The following is a 15,177-nucleotide window of genomic DNA, read 5'->3' as shown; positions in this document are numbered from 1 at the left end:
GGTCTATGGTTTATGTGCTGCAGAAACCAGTATGATTCTCACATGCTACTTCCAGAACTGCAGGGCTTAAATAAAAAACTCCATACCTCAATCATATTGGGAAGCATATATATCTTGAGGCAGCCGGTTGGTTCCATTACACCCTCGTTCATATGAACAGAACACTGAGTGCACATATCCAAGTGCTCAGTGTGCTACTCTTATGCAGTCAGGACGCTCTGCCTGGGCAAGGGTGCCTCCCACACTGGGTGGATCTTTTCACTTCATTGAACATAATCAAGGTACTCAGACACAGACATGCCCAGAGGTCAGTCTCTGTTGTAAGTATTTAAATCTCTGCAAGAAGTTTCTACTTCGTCTTATACCTTTTAAGTTTCCACAGTAAAAGACTCACACAACCTTTATGTTTACTACAGGCCCCAAACGGCACAATGGCAGGGCAGCTGTCTACCCTCCATGCTGTTAGAATCTATTTTTCTATCGATAACCCTGAGTTATCTCTTACTATTCACTGTATTCCATCTGGGCTGCTCTTAACTCCAATTGGCCAGCCCTTATGACCATGTTTTATGGTTCACCTAACCCGTGGTGGCTTCTCCTTCCTCTTCATAACCCATGGTGGCTTTTCTCTCCTCCATCCACCTTCTTCCCCTTTTTGTTTTCCTCCGACCCCAAGCCCAAAAAAACTCATGTCTCTACTGCCTAGCTATTGGCTGTTGGCATCTTTATTTACCAATCAGAAATAACTTGGGGGCAGGGACACTCAGTGTCTACATGCCGAGTCTCTCATCTCTGGGGCAACCACTCCTGGGGACCCAAAATTAGCATTAGACGACAAGCATCATTAGGCCAACCCACTACGTGTCTCCCTTTTGATTATAGAGCCTGCCAAGCTGACAAGCGTAAGCATCACAAACAGGTAAGAGTTCAGTGACCTGAAGTTCACCCTTGGGATACTGATCTGAGCTTTAATAGAAGAATTTGGGCAGGGGACGGGAGGCATCTGGTTAAATGGCCCTGCTCTCACGGTGGTCTGTTGATCCTTACCTCAGGTCAGGATCTGCAAGGTGGCTTGAAGAAGTCATGGCTATGTGAGGCGACAAGTTGATTCTCACGAGATGATTACTCCTCTTTGGTGACATCATCATGGGAATGACCCCCCCTCCCATCGTGAAATTCTGAAATTTCTGGAACCCAAAAGGGACTTGAAGGTTTGGGAGGAAGATTGATGTGACTGTTGAGTGAGAACTGTTCCTCAGGGAACAAGCCGAAGGTCTCTTCTTAGAGGAAGGAAGTTGCTGATTGGTCTAGTTTTATGACTGTTTGGGGGTGGGGGTGGGGCACTGATGAATCCTTGCTGGACTGCTGTGGACAAAAGACTGTGTGTGGAGACTGTTGCCAAGTGTGTTGGAGATACCTCACAACAAGCTTGACATGCCTGGGATGCCTGATGACAAGGAAGAAAAACCTGCTGGGGGTAACCATGTTTCAGGGCATGAGGTTATGGCCTCCTGAGGGCCCCAGTATGAGTACTGAGAGGCCCCAAGGCCTACTTCTTTGTCACAAGCACTATGTGATATCATTTCTGCAACTATTCTTAGTATTTATCATTCCCCTTATCTAGCTACTCTTCCTGCTCTCTCCTCCTTCCTTGATTTAACCGGTATTTGGTGGCCTGACAAGACTTAGTAGGAGCCCGCTTGATATCCAGAAACTAGATGTTACCGATAATATTAAAGTGAAGGCTGTTCATGAATTCAAGAGAAACGAATGTAGGGGTCACTCGCTCGAGGTGGAAATGAAAGTAACCAAGAGCCGCAAGCAGAGATGAGTAAATCTGCAGCTGTTTCCCCAATCTTAGTTTCAATTCTGTATAATAAAATCAGAATACCTTTATTACCAAACTGAGGATGGAATAACATACAGATATTTCCCAGAAAGTCAGCAATGGGTTCCTTGGGTTCAGGGACAATGGTCCAGCCCCCCAGGCATTCTCCATTCAGGTTAAGTGAGAATGTTTCTGTAGACAGATGGGTCCAAAACTTTAAAAAGACTCAAGAGTCAGCAGTATGACCTCATGTTTGTCCTTTTATGAAACCACACTGTCTCACATATGTCTGAAAGACACTGACTTCGTAACTTAAATACTGCTGTCCCCGACATCACCGGAGACTGGTGGTCAGGAGATATTAAAAAAAAAAATTGTGCTTGAGAGTATCTAATGAAAACATTGTGCTTGCTGTAGTTTTGTAAATTTTGTAAAATTTGAGATTGTATGGTTCCCCTTTTTTCTGTTCTAAATCTGTATTATTCTGTGTCACAAAAAATATTGGCACAGGAAAATAGAGAAGCATTTACCCACCCCACTATGAACTTTGTAACTCAACTTTCTTGTATGATATCATTAAAAGACTAGGGCTGAGTCAGGTCTAGGTGAGCACCCTGACTCCCAAGTTCAAGGGTTCAACATGGCACAAAAGAACATCCTGTCAGTATTGTATCTCAATTGTGTGTTAAAAAAAAATCTCCCTACTAGTCATCTCTGGTCTTTGATGACCCCCTGACTTGTGTTGAGGCTGGACCCCAGCACAAGTCCACTTTACTCTGCCTTACCAGAGAGGGTTTGGCGAGATAGCTTTTAGCTCAGATGGTACACCTCATAAACATGACTGTGTCCCTGCACTGGCAATGCCAGGCAGAGGTTGGTTTGCTCATCTCTTCCAATCATGCTGTCTCATGAACTGAGATCTACTGGGGGCTTCAGAACATAGGCCTCAGACTCAAGGCAGAGGCCTAGGAATGCTAAGAATAAGGCCATAAACCCTAACTAAGATGTTTCAAAGGAAGACTTAATACTTGAAGAGGAGCAGGAGAAACTAAAAGATCGTGCTCAGTGCCAAAGCAGCTCTTCATGCTATATCCACATCTCCTGCACTACCCTCAGCTGTGTGTGTGGCCTACAGCAGAAGGAGCCTGAGAAGTAAAGGCCTAGGCCCCGTGGTTCCCAGAAATCTGGAGTTGTTCATTAACCTCTCTGTCAAGAATAGGGAAGTGGCTGTGTGTGGGCCAGCTGCCTCGTGTGTCTATTATGGAGCAAGTTCCTTGTGTGTACTGTGGAAAAAAGAGTCTTTCGAGGAAAATTAGAGACAACACACAGATAACAACATGAGTTCACACCCTTGTGTGTACCTAACATCTCTTTGTTCTCAGGAAATGAGTCTCGAGAAGATGTTGCTTTTGCAAACCCCATCTCCCCAAGTGGGAAACAGAAGCAAGTGCTCCAGTGTGGCTCTGGAGTGTCCCTTATCTGAAGATTCCTGATTAGGGCTTGGTTGTCAGTCTGCCCTGTTACAGTAATGGAACCTTAAGTGAAGCCTATGGGGCAGAACCTAGATCATTGGAGCCCTGTCCTCTATGGAGTTATCAGGACCCCATCTCCTCCCTCTTGTTGATTCATGTCTGCCACAGGTAGGTAAATGATCCTTTTCCTTACATGTTTTCCCATGGTGTGCTTTGAAGCCATAGAGCCAAAGCCACACTTCAAGAAGACCACAAGGAAAGAAGCCAGGACCCCAAACAAATCTTCCATGTTTTTAATTAATAGACATCAGGTACTTACTACAGGAATGGAAATTGACTGATCCATCAAAGCCACCCATTTAGAAAGCAAACCGAGTTAGAATCTGATATCAGGATCTTAGCTTATCCTCAATCTGCATGTTCAGTCATCAACAAGTTAGTTAGATTGTTCTATGCCCAAATCAGTAAATTCTTAGAAATCTACTCATGGAATGGACCCATTCCCACAGTCTTCCGACCAAAATAAAGATGATACATCTGCACCACTTTATTCTTTATACAGCTAAGTATTTTGAAGAGTGTGGGACACAGAAATACGGTCAAATATACACATAAAGTAACTTTGCATTTCCTCCAAAGATGCACACCGTCTTGTGACATGGGATTCTGCAAAACAAAAGATGTGTTCAGTGTAAGTGCACTCTTCCCCAGGACCAAGATGAGAGTCAAAGGCAAGCTATTGTGGACATATTCTCCAGCCACGCATTAATTTGACATGCCACAAATTTCTACATTGTTTTCCCTGAAGTTGGTACTTCAGATATTTATTTTGGTGTCTAATTAGGTTATTGCATTTGTCTACATCTTTTGGCCTCTAAGAGCACCTGACTCCTGTCTTTGCTGGGTAATTGCATCTGGCAGGATGCAGGCAGCTTCCTCCGGCTCCTTGGATGTCTAGGGCTCTGACGCTGGCAGTAGGCAATGCTCATACTTTCCTGGGACTAGAGTCTTAGGAGAGACAGCAAGCTAGACTCACTTCTATGTATGGACTTCCTTGTCTGAAGGCCTCCTTGAAGGTACCACCTCAACATACCAAGGTATTGTTTTCCTCAAAGTAAGAGTCAAATGGCAGGGGTGTGGGTGTGTGGAAGGCTAACTCAGACCACATGAGGCTTCATTTCCATCACAACTCTATCTAGAAGCAAGATACTTCTAAAACGACATACTTTTCCAGTGTTAGACAACTCCATTATTAAGCTCAGTCCAACATGTCTGTATACCTCTCTGACCTTGGCACAAAATGGAGCAAGCCCCTTTCTCAGCAGGGCTTCACCATCTCCACTAACTTTATTGGAAGAGTGTCTCTAAGCACATAAACACAGGTGCACAGGTACCTGATCTTATCTAGAGGATGACTCCGCACAGAGCTTCCTGCTTATATAAGTCTCACTCTATCCTTCCCTCCACATGATAATTAGGTGCTGTGTTAGAACCAATCAGCTCTTCCCACCCCTATGATAATTAAGGTGCCATATTATGACCAATCATCCCTTCCTGCCCATATGATAATTAGGTGCTGTGTTAGGACCTATCTACCCTTCCTGCCCATAACTTCAAGAACCCTTATATACCTTTTCTCTGGTATATAAACTCATGACCCCGTGGAACAGTAAAAAGAGCTGTCTCTCTGAAACTGACTTGTGGAAGTTCTTTGGTCATACACATGGCGAGACCCTGCTTGCTCTTTCTTCCTTTCTTCCTTATGGGCTGGTGTGAAAGCAAAGGTTTGTAACACTTCTGGATCCTGCTTCTGCCTGATTGGGTTGAGGCTCTACGGTGCTATAGAGGAGCAGCACCCTTTCTTTGAACAGTAGCATCCCCACCTTCTGCCCCAACACCTCCAAGTCAGACACAGAACATTTGTGTAGAAAAATGAAGATGCAAAGGAGCAAACCTTGCTGTCTACTGGACTTTGTCAGTGTATCTTCCATTCCTAGGCTGAAAAACAAACATAAGGGAGAAAGTCTTAAAAAGATTGAGACACAGCTTGGGCTTTTTCCCCACTGAACACCTTGCTTTTCTAACTGAGCTTTCACTCCCATTCTTGGAGATTTACATGGCAAGTTCTCCTACATCCTCTCAGGCAATAATCTAGGCTCTCAGTGCTCCGTGCACCTGACAGCCATTTCCTACCTCACCTCCCCCTTTAGACTCAGCTCAGGTGGGAGAATCTTTTCTCCAGACTTATCAGATGGAGACACAACAGTAACTCACTGCTTCCCAGATTCTTTCCAGAAACCAACACTTTAACTGATCAGGAAAAATCAAAGAGGCAGAAACCGGGGAGAAGTGATAAAGACCTCCATGGTCAGAGAAGTTAGAGAAGCAGAGGAGATGGGTGGGGTTTTCCACGACATTCCCCAGAGGCCTCGGTGAACCAGGTGCACTGTGGACTGTCAGGAAGGCTGGGAGCTTCATCTTCCAATCTTGTCTTATTGTCTATTTTTTATTTGCAAGACGCTAGCACCAGGGATTCACAGCATATAGCTCGGGGTGGTCATGGATTAAGTTAGATTCTCTCATATTTTAGATGGAAACATTGAAAAACTAAAACCTTGTGTGCAGTTAATGAATAGGGTAAAATTGAAAACACCATGTCCTTGGCAAGGACCTTTCTGTCATTTGGAAAAAAAAGATGGAACCTGAACTTCCTTGTGCAGTTTGGTTTGAGGTCAGGCATCCTGAGATGGAATGCTTGGGCTTGTGGCCTCTGCTTTACCTAGTATCTGTCTATCAACAGAAGTCCCTCCCCTTTGCCCTCCAAGCTCCTAGAATAAGGACCTGCTCAGTCTATGCCTTGCTGCTCTGTTTCCCGTGCAAGTCTGTAAGAAATTTTGACCCTTAGTGGAGGTGAGCAGTACCCATCTGGTCCTCACAGATAACAGTGAATATAGTTAGAAACAGAACGAGGAAATCTGCTATACCCTGAAAAGGAAAAATGGCTGCCCCAAGCTGGTAGTAGAACCCTGCAACACAGAAACACACACTGTTACATAGTTACATTCTGCAACACAAACCCACAAACTGTTATGTAGTTACAATCTAAGTCTAAGGTTCTTCAGAAGGTCCCTGAGAAGGCTGCAAAAGAGATGGTCCCAGGGCAGCAGCAGAAAGATATCCAAGGCACTTGTTATTAATGAAAATTCTCAGAACCTGCCTCAGACTTATTACATCTCAGGGAGGAGCCCAGCGGTCCGGATTTTTACTGTTCTAACTGTATTCTAGTGCACGCTCAAGTCTGAGATTCACTGGTCCATGGGGTTGGCACTGGCAGTATTATTCCTCCCTCTAAGCTTGTACAATGGCATGTGAGGCCCTGAACCAGAGAGCAAGTCCCTCATAACAGACGCCTCATGTGACTCCTCCAGGAGAGAAGAAAAAAAAATACTAGCCATGCAAGGCATGCGTCATCTTTCAATGATCTCTTTCTACCTCAGGACAGCCCAGGGAATACTCAACTTCATTGTTTAGAGAAGATATTCAAGGTCCACTGGGGAGATCTGTTCTATCCAAATAGGACCGGAAGGGGTACAGGTTCTAGACACTTTCCTCCCCCCCCTTTTTAGAGCATTCTAGAAAGCAACAATCTTGCAAGGCTTACATACCTTCTTAGGGAAGTCTGCAGTCGCCATCCTGGACTCCTGGAAAGGAACGAAGTATGAATTAATTAATCAGGAACTGCACCCATAAGGTTGAGACTGTCTTGTGTGATGGTGTCCCTTCCTGGTTCATTCTAAGAACATCAGCAGGCAGCTGCCTAGATCACTGGAGCCGGATACAGGTTCGGGAAGGGAAGCTTGTTTACTCATCCTGAGTTGCAATCCGGGATCCGAGTGTGTTTAGTTTGCTTACAACTTCAAATAACCCCAGTTTTGAAATGTACTTCTGGTTTAAGCCAGTGCTCTAGACAAACAAGCCATGTTGGTTACTGTGCCTGGGCTAAAGATAGCCAAGAAAGATGTTTTTGTCTTTAGTAATTTTTCTTACTTTAGTAATGTTGTGCAGCAAAACCTTGATTGACAATCTCTTAAATAATAGTTTGAAAAGGATCAGCTATGGCTGTCCTTACTGAACTTAAGAGGAAACAGATAAGGCCACAGGAAACAGAGATATCTCCACGGCAAATTTCATGATGGGACGAAGGGACAAAATCGAAAAACAACACAAAACAAATGCACAGCATAAGGTGAGCCCAGCAAAGATAGGGAAGGAACGGCACTGGGCCACGGGGCCCCTCCTTGGTCCTTCCGGTTGCAATACTGCTGGGGTTACAGACTGGAACGGCAAGGTCCTGCCCACAACTCTCTCCAACACACCGGAGACTGGGATTCAAGAGAGAGCAGGAATGGGGCACACAGAGGGATAGCACTCATTTGCCATTGCGTTTACGATATGGGGGGCCGGAAGAAGCACGTACTGGGCGCAGCAATCGAGGAAGTCTTTTCATCTTTCTGCTGAGAAGCTTGGCGGCCAGGCGCATCAGTGGATGGACGGGAGCGAACTGCAACGGAGAGATGCTGTGAGTCTCAGGAAGGCGCTGGCTGGAAGCTCTTGATAGCGGCATGCTTTTTTTTTTTTTTTTTTTTTTTTTTTTACTCGTCTCTCTTACAAATGGGTTTAATTTTCAGACTAAAATCAATTCTGGGGCCCAAGCTCGAAATGTTTATGTTTTCAATAAAAAAAAAAAAAAATCTTCCCGGCCTCAACTCAGCCTTCGATTCTAACACACCAGTTAGATAAGTTAGATATCTCCCCTTAGGATATGTCGGCTGCTCACTGACATTAATCCTAAGCACTCTTTTCTATCCCTGAAGCAGCCTTTGCTCTGGATCCCGTCTCTCTCTCTTCGTATGTTCTGTTCTGTTCTGGAGAGGAAGTGTCAAGGTTGTGAGCATCACACACACCCTTGGCTGCACCTGCCTGCTCACTCTGAGGCAAGGGTATCTGTCCTTTCCCAGCTCTCATGAGTCCCCCGGGTGCATTGGTTTAAAAGACGAGGGCCCCTCCCCCTCCTTGGCTCTTTCATGCGTTGTGGTAGTTGACCCCTCCGTATCTAATCCCATCCCTAGAGCTAGGCCATGGATGGCAGAGACCTATTTTTCTGAGTATTTGACAGTTTTAAGAATTCTCCTGAAGATGTGGGCATCCCCAAGCACATAAATAAGAGGCTTTCTCGTGGTAGAATTCCCACGGGATATTGCGATAGCACATCCGCCCCTCCCCATTTAGATCTTAAGATTCTTCCGGTGTCTCTCAAATGCCACCCTACATACATCCACCCGCACAAGCTGCTCCTGAGGGTCGCTCAGAGCTTTAAGGAAGTTCGTTGGGGTACGGTGGTGCCCACCTGTGATTTTAGCAGCAGAGGTAGGAGGAAGGCCGGCCTGGACTACGTAGTGAGAACTTCTGACAGAAAAAAGGGTGGGGGTGTAGCGTCATGATAGAGTGCTCCGTCCCCGTGCTCCGGGATTTGAACCCCAGCACTGGAAACACAGAGGCATTGCTGGTGTTCCCGCTGTGCATCTGACCGGCACAGGTGAGGAGAGGCTCCCTCAGGAGACAGCACAGACAGGCCACACAGCACTTCTCAAAACACCGCGGGTGGGGGAGAAGCTTAAGGAGCAGCGGAAATGGGGTGAAGCCTAGTACTCCCCAGGCTCTGTGCTTCTGGCTAAGCACTTGATAACAAGTACACATTGTTAGCAGTCCTTCCAGGCCATTGCCAGATGTGCCTGACTCACTATAAAAGGGTCTGCTTGCCCCTCCTCACTCTTGTTCTCTCACCTCTTCCTTCTCTACCCCTTCTCTTCCCACTCCCCACCTGCTCCCTCTCCCTGTGTTCATGGCTGGCCTCTACTCCTCTATTCTCTCTGTCTCTGTCTCTCTGTCTCTGTCTTTCTTCTCCTCTCTCTGCCTTTCTCTGTTCTTACTACCTCTTCAAGTCCCTTCTCCACGTCCTGAATAAACTCCATTCTATACTATACCTGTCTTATGGCTGGTCCTTCAGGGAGGAAGGGATGCCTTAGCATGGGCCAGCAGAGGCACCCTTTTCCCCACACCATACCTCATTTTACCAAACATCTTTCTTCCAAATGTGTGTGTGTGTGTGTGTGTGTGTGTGTGTGTGTGTGTGTGTGTGTAAAACACATGATACATTTCTCATGTCACTTCCCTTTTCTGCAGTTCCTTCTCTAACACTTCGGATCTGTCACTTATCACTTTCATGATATCTTCATGAAGATATGTGATGAGAAAGAGACACTTCTCCTGCTGCCCTGAGCAGGGAGAGGGACACCCGTGTCTAGGGGTTCCCTGCCTATCCGTGGCTGTGCGTGCACACAGGTTTCAAAGGCACAGACGGTGCACAGAAGAGCACTGGTCTCACAGGAAGTTCATAAAGCACTGACCTCAGAGTTAACTGGCTGCGCTGGCTCCCGGGTTCTGGAGTAGTGAAATAAAAACTGAATGGAAAAGGAAAGGTGTATTAGCACCAAGTGTCACTTGCCCCAGACATGACACAGAGAATGTTTTAGACACTGTGAGGTCCTCACCCTTTTGTATACATCCTGATTTTCCTGAAAGAGAATGGAAAGGAAGGTTATGTGGAGTTTCACTCCAGCAGGTGTCTGATGAAGCTCTTGGTGTAAGCCATGCTATGACACTGGCTCAATTTACTCAAACATTATCAAACAGTCCAGTGGAGACTGTAGTTGGCACAGGCTTTTGAGGTGATGTTGACTTTAACAACTCAATCTCTTTTTATTCTTTCAATCTCAGGGGGGAAACCCTTTCTTGTATTTCATAAAAATTAATAGTCTGTTCAACTCTTTTCTAGGTGCTCCCAGCCTTCTCCATATTTCATATGCACTCTTTGGACTTTCTTCTTTTTGTAGAAAGATCAGTGTCAGGTTTTATTCATGTAGCCTCTCACTCTCTTTCCCCAACTGTAACGCACACATATCTTGAGGCAGGCTCATTTTGTGTGCATCAATACTCCATCCCGAGGGCCTGGCACTGCCGTGAACTAAAGCATCTCTTCTGAATAAATGGCTCTCTATCCACAAAACCTATTAGCCTTTTCCCATCTAAAGTCCTCCTGGTGACAGAAGGCAACCAGAAACGTAGAATCTGAGTGTCTGCAGGTGACATCGGTTGTTGAATACAACCATTCCCGAGTTGTGTGATCACAGATGTTTCTTGTGTGATCACTGATGTTTCCTGCAGACACAACCCTAGGCGTACAAGAGGAGCTCCAGTAACTTATTCCAAGAACAGGACAGTTAGGGCAGAAATAAAGCCAGGAAGAGTCATTGTCTTTCTAGTCATAATTTGAAACTATCGGCATTCTTGTTAGTTGAGCCACTACTTGTTCTGTAACCAGGAATAACGGTGTGTTAGGTGCTGTGGAAAGAAAACCATAAGAGGAAATTCATTCCACCTAGGTCCTTGCATCTGGAAACCCCACAGTTCGTTTGAATGCTGCAGATGACAGTGGGACAGCTACACTTCCACTGGCCCTGGTTATGTGGGGACACCATAGTGCTCACATGAAGAACGTGGGGGCCACTGCGGTGCAAGGTAGGGAGGTAGGGCAGAAGGGGACAATTCTAAGCTCTTGCTTTCAGGCTTGTTCAGGACAATAAAAAAGGCTTTAGTAATCATTCCCAAACACATGCATAATAGCAAGTTGAAAACAAGATGCAAGCCTCATATCTTTACGAAAACATCATGAGAGAGAAGGCAGCATTTGGATTTCGAGTGGCAAGTAGCTGCAGCAAGAGGCACCTAGCAGCTGACACGCTTCATGCTGTGGGAGCCACTGAAAGCACATCACACGGGCATTGAAGCACTCAGCCAGGATAACTGGAGTTGTTACGGCAATTACACACATGGACCAGACGGGCCAAGTAAGGCACAGAGCAGTCGGGATGCTGCCAGGGTTGAACAGCTTAGTTTGAGAGCCGGGGATGTAGCTACGGGCTCTGAGGGAGGTGAAGGAAAGGTTTGAAGGGCCTGGTGTGTTTGAGAAACACAGACACGGATGTGATTGGAATGTGTGATGCTGCTGTTTGGGGAAGTGAGTGGTGAGGAATTGTTGCTCACAGTGAAAACTGATAGACTACACCGGGAATTGTGAACTATCTGAGGACCATTTCTCTCAGTTTTCAACTAATCCGCCTCGGCTTTGTATCTACTGAATTCCTTTAATTGTGATTACTATAGTTACTGTCAGATGTGGTCCTTTACACAAGATCCACTGTGTTGGTGAACTGTGACACCATAATGTATCAATCTATGATATACATGTCATGGACATATAGTTAATTTCTATCTAGATATTATAATCTTAAGAATACATATAAAGTGCCAGTAATTTGTGGTAATTTGTATCAAATGAAGAAACTTGATTTTTCCTGAAACTGTATTTTTATACACACACACATACAGAAATTAGTAGACAGCTAAAGCATCATTTATTAAAAGGTTATGATGTAAACATATATACTAATGTGACCATAGGAGTTAGCATATGTATTATTCTTACCTTAGGTTGGTTAGAACATGTTTCCCTCTGGTTCATAAAGTGTGCCAGTCGCTAAAAGACAAAATAAAGAAAATAATTCAAATACAGGAATGAATTCTTTAGTTAATAGAATTCTCCTCCAGCATATTTAAAACTCTAAAAGTGTTCCACTTATGAACCTTGAATTATCTCCTAATGCAACGCAGCAAATTTCAATTCAGCTCTTGGGATGATGTAAACGAGGCCATCCTTGCGGCAGCCACAGTGAGTTTTTGCAGCAGCTAAATATCTGAACTTAGAATAGTTTTAAGTGAACATGAACCACATGATACTTTCAAAGCCTGGGATAAATGCAAATCTCACCGTGTTGCGCAATAGCGTACCTCAGGATCCGCCATGTCCAAACTGTCAGGAGGACCAGCTAAAGGTGGAAAAGCTCCTACAACAAAAGGAAGTCAAAACATCAGTTCCAGAAAGAGGTCACAGCATCTGCTTCTACACCCATACCATAAAAACTATGCAGAGGTCTTAATAGGATTCATCACAGAGCTGAGCAAAAGAAGTCTTTGAGAAGGTAACAATTAAGAAGATAACATATATATATATATGTATATAATGTGTTGTAGCATATATATGTACATGTATGTCTGCATGTGTGTTTATGTGTGTGATTCTGTGTGTGTTCATAAGGATGTGAATGTGTGTATATATGTGTATGTATGTTTATATGTATATATGGATGTGAGGTATGTGTATAAGTGAGTATGTCTAATACATATCTGATTGTATTTTTTGTCCATATATGTGAGTTTATTTGTGCATATGTATGAATATTATGCAAACTACCTCTACCTAGCACACTCATATCCAAGATGAGTAACATTATTTTAAAACTGCATGGGTTCAGATAAATGGACGTTTCTAGGCCCTCTGTTACAATCAAGGAAAAAAGAGAAAACACCTTATGGAGCAAGTAAATGTCTACTTTGCTGGAATTTGTGCAGATCAAATATCAGAATATGATATTTTTAACAAACTGTGTGCATCATAACTTTTAAGACATGCATGGACCTGTCTCTGTTCCATCAGTGCCCCCCGTGGAGTTCTGGAGAGAATTGCTACTAGCATGTAGTTGGAGCCTTCAAGCTACCTTCTGGTGTAAATGAGCACATCTTTTCATTTACATGTGATATAACACTCAGACGTAGTTGAATCCATGAGGTAGTTCAGCACCAACAAAATGAGATTAAATAAATACACATAATACCCTGAACTTGTATATCTTTAAAATGTGGAACAGGGGCTATATGGCTCATAAGAAATTTATTTTTATTACAACATACATACATACATACATACATACATACATACATACATACATACATACACACACAGTGTGAGTTATTTGCTCTCTGCAATACGAGTCGAGAGAAAGCTAAAGCAATATTCTGTCATATTTTAACAACAGTGTTCAAGCCTTGAAGAGTAGTTCCTGAATTGAAGGCAATGTAGAATTAAATGTACATATAGTTTTCTCTAGAAAGACTGAAATTGGGATGGATATGTTATGTCCCTTCAATCATTCTGAGAACTGCCACAAGCAAGAAAGCTTTATCTGGCCCTGCATACACCTTCAGATCCCAACAAGAATGCCTGATTCGAAGTCAGATGTTAAGATGCCACAGCTTAATATAAAGATATGTTTAATGATTGTGATTGTTTGATAATGAAGACCACAGGACCCTACCATCAGGAAACAGAACCAAATAGGAAAAATATGGAGATAGATATAAATGTGTGACAATTAAATTAAAAACCAAGTTTTCAAAAGCAAGCTAGGAACAAGAATTTTAGGCATCGGGTGGACCAGCGGCTGATTGTCAGGGGCTGGCAGTGAGCTGAAGGTCAGACAAAGCAACTGAACAGAACCCAGAAGGCGAGGTGGAAACCATAGAGGAGACCAGGCACTCTGGAGATGCTAAGCTGATACGTGTTTCACAGTGTCCATGTTGCAATTACTCTTTAGAAGAAAACAAACACATTGTATTTCCCCAAGGTTCTCTATACCTCTAAATCAAAATTCTAATGGAAAAGTCCAAATGGTCCTTCTTTCCAATCAAACTCTCCATCAACAGCCTAAGTTCCCGCACTCTGTCGCAAACACCCTGGAGGTGCTGATCTGATCAAGTACTTCAGACCCTCGCCCCACTTCTGACTTCCTACAAACTGCTGCCTAGAAATCAGAGATACAGCACACGGTCAGCACCGCGGACAGCGTCCGAGGGACCAGTGAATGCTCTCCTTAGGGAGTTTCACTGAATCTTCCGGGTACCTGCTCCAGCCCCTGATAGAATCCCCCTTTGTGTATACAGTTACTCTCTACTCTCTTCAGCTGCCCATCAACTTTCAGTTTGGGGGACTTTAAACCCAGTCTTCCTCCCTGTGTCCTCCTCACCGGTATCTAACCGACCACTAAAAAGGGTCTTCCCCCAACTCGCATAGAGACCACACAGTTTAGTTTTACCACCACAACATCAGAACACTTCCTAGGGCAGGAGTTGTTTGATCTGAACATCTCTGGATAAAGAGCTGTGGCTTCTCACTGAGTCCGTCATTCCGGTTAGACACAAATGCCATCTCTCAAAACAAGAGGATAGATGTGATGGTAGGTAAAGGAAGAAAGCTCAGCTCCTTAGAGGACTACCCTGATGGGTAGAGATCTGCCTCAGTCTCCCACAGAATTCAGTTCCCTTACCTGAGGAGGGAATCTGTAGCATACAGAAGCAGTAGATGACCAGGATTGGAGGGAACTGAGGGAGCAGATGCTTCATCTTCGAGCTCCGGCTTCTCTTTGCAGACCACAGATGTGTGCTGTTCAGAGAGGTGATGAGCATTTCCCGAGGGTCCAGAGGCAGAGATGACCCTCTGCCCTGCATCTGTCCAGCCCAGGACAGTGGGAGCTTTTATTGGCAGAATCCTAGAGCCCATTGGCTGAGCACCAATCAGCTTTGCGCAGGAGGACCCTGGCTTTCTCATAAATGTCATGCTGGGCTCTTATTTGTAGAATAATATCCGCCTAGTGTAAGCATTGTAGAGTCATCTTTTTCAAGCCAGCAATACAAATAAGAAGTGTAGAGTCATAATTGTTATCCTATAATGGTTTGAGGAAAAACTTCTGACTCAGGGAAGGCCTGCTCTCCTTTCTTTCTAAGCCATAAAGCTGGACATAAACCGGTAAACTCTTGCAGGCGTTCTTAAGAAGCTGTTTATTTTCTCATAGTGACGGATACTGT

The 15,177-nt window shown here is 44.4% G+C and overlaps 1 protein-coding gene across 1 annotated transcript; it reads right to left on the bottom strand.

Moving 5' to 3' along the window:
* Positions 1-5,262: 5,262 nt before the first annotated feature.
* NMS (neuromedin S) lies at positions 5,263-14,715 on the bottom strand (the record flags this gene model as incomplete). The annotated part of the gene is made up of 9 exons (XM_080917480.1): positions 5,263-5,298; positions 6,285-6,326; positions 6,966-7,001; positions 7,778-7,861; positions 9,768-9,821; positions 9,912-9,935; positions 11,906-11,956; positions 12,268-12,323; positions 14,640-14,715. The coding sequence occupies 9 exons, from the start codon at positions 14,713-14,715 to the stop codon at positions 5,263-5,265; spliced, it is 459 nt and encodes a 152-aa protein (XP_080773606.1).
* Between the last annotated feature and the right edge of the window lie 462 nt (positions 14,716-15,177).

Source organism: Micromys minutus (assembly GCF_963924665.1).
Source record: "Micromys minutus genome assembly, chromosome: 5".
Classification (NCBI taxonomy): Eukaryota; Metazoa; Chordata; class Mammalia; order Rodentia; family Muridae; genus Micromys; species Micromys minutus.
The sequence above is the reverse complement of the archived record's forward strand: the minus strand, read 5'-3'. Positions and strand labels throughout refer to the sequence as shown.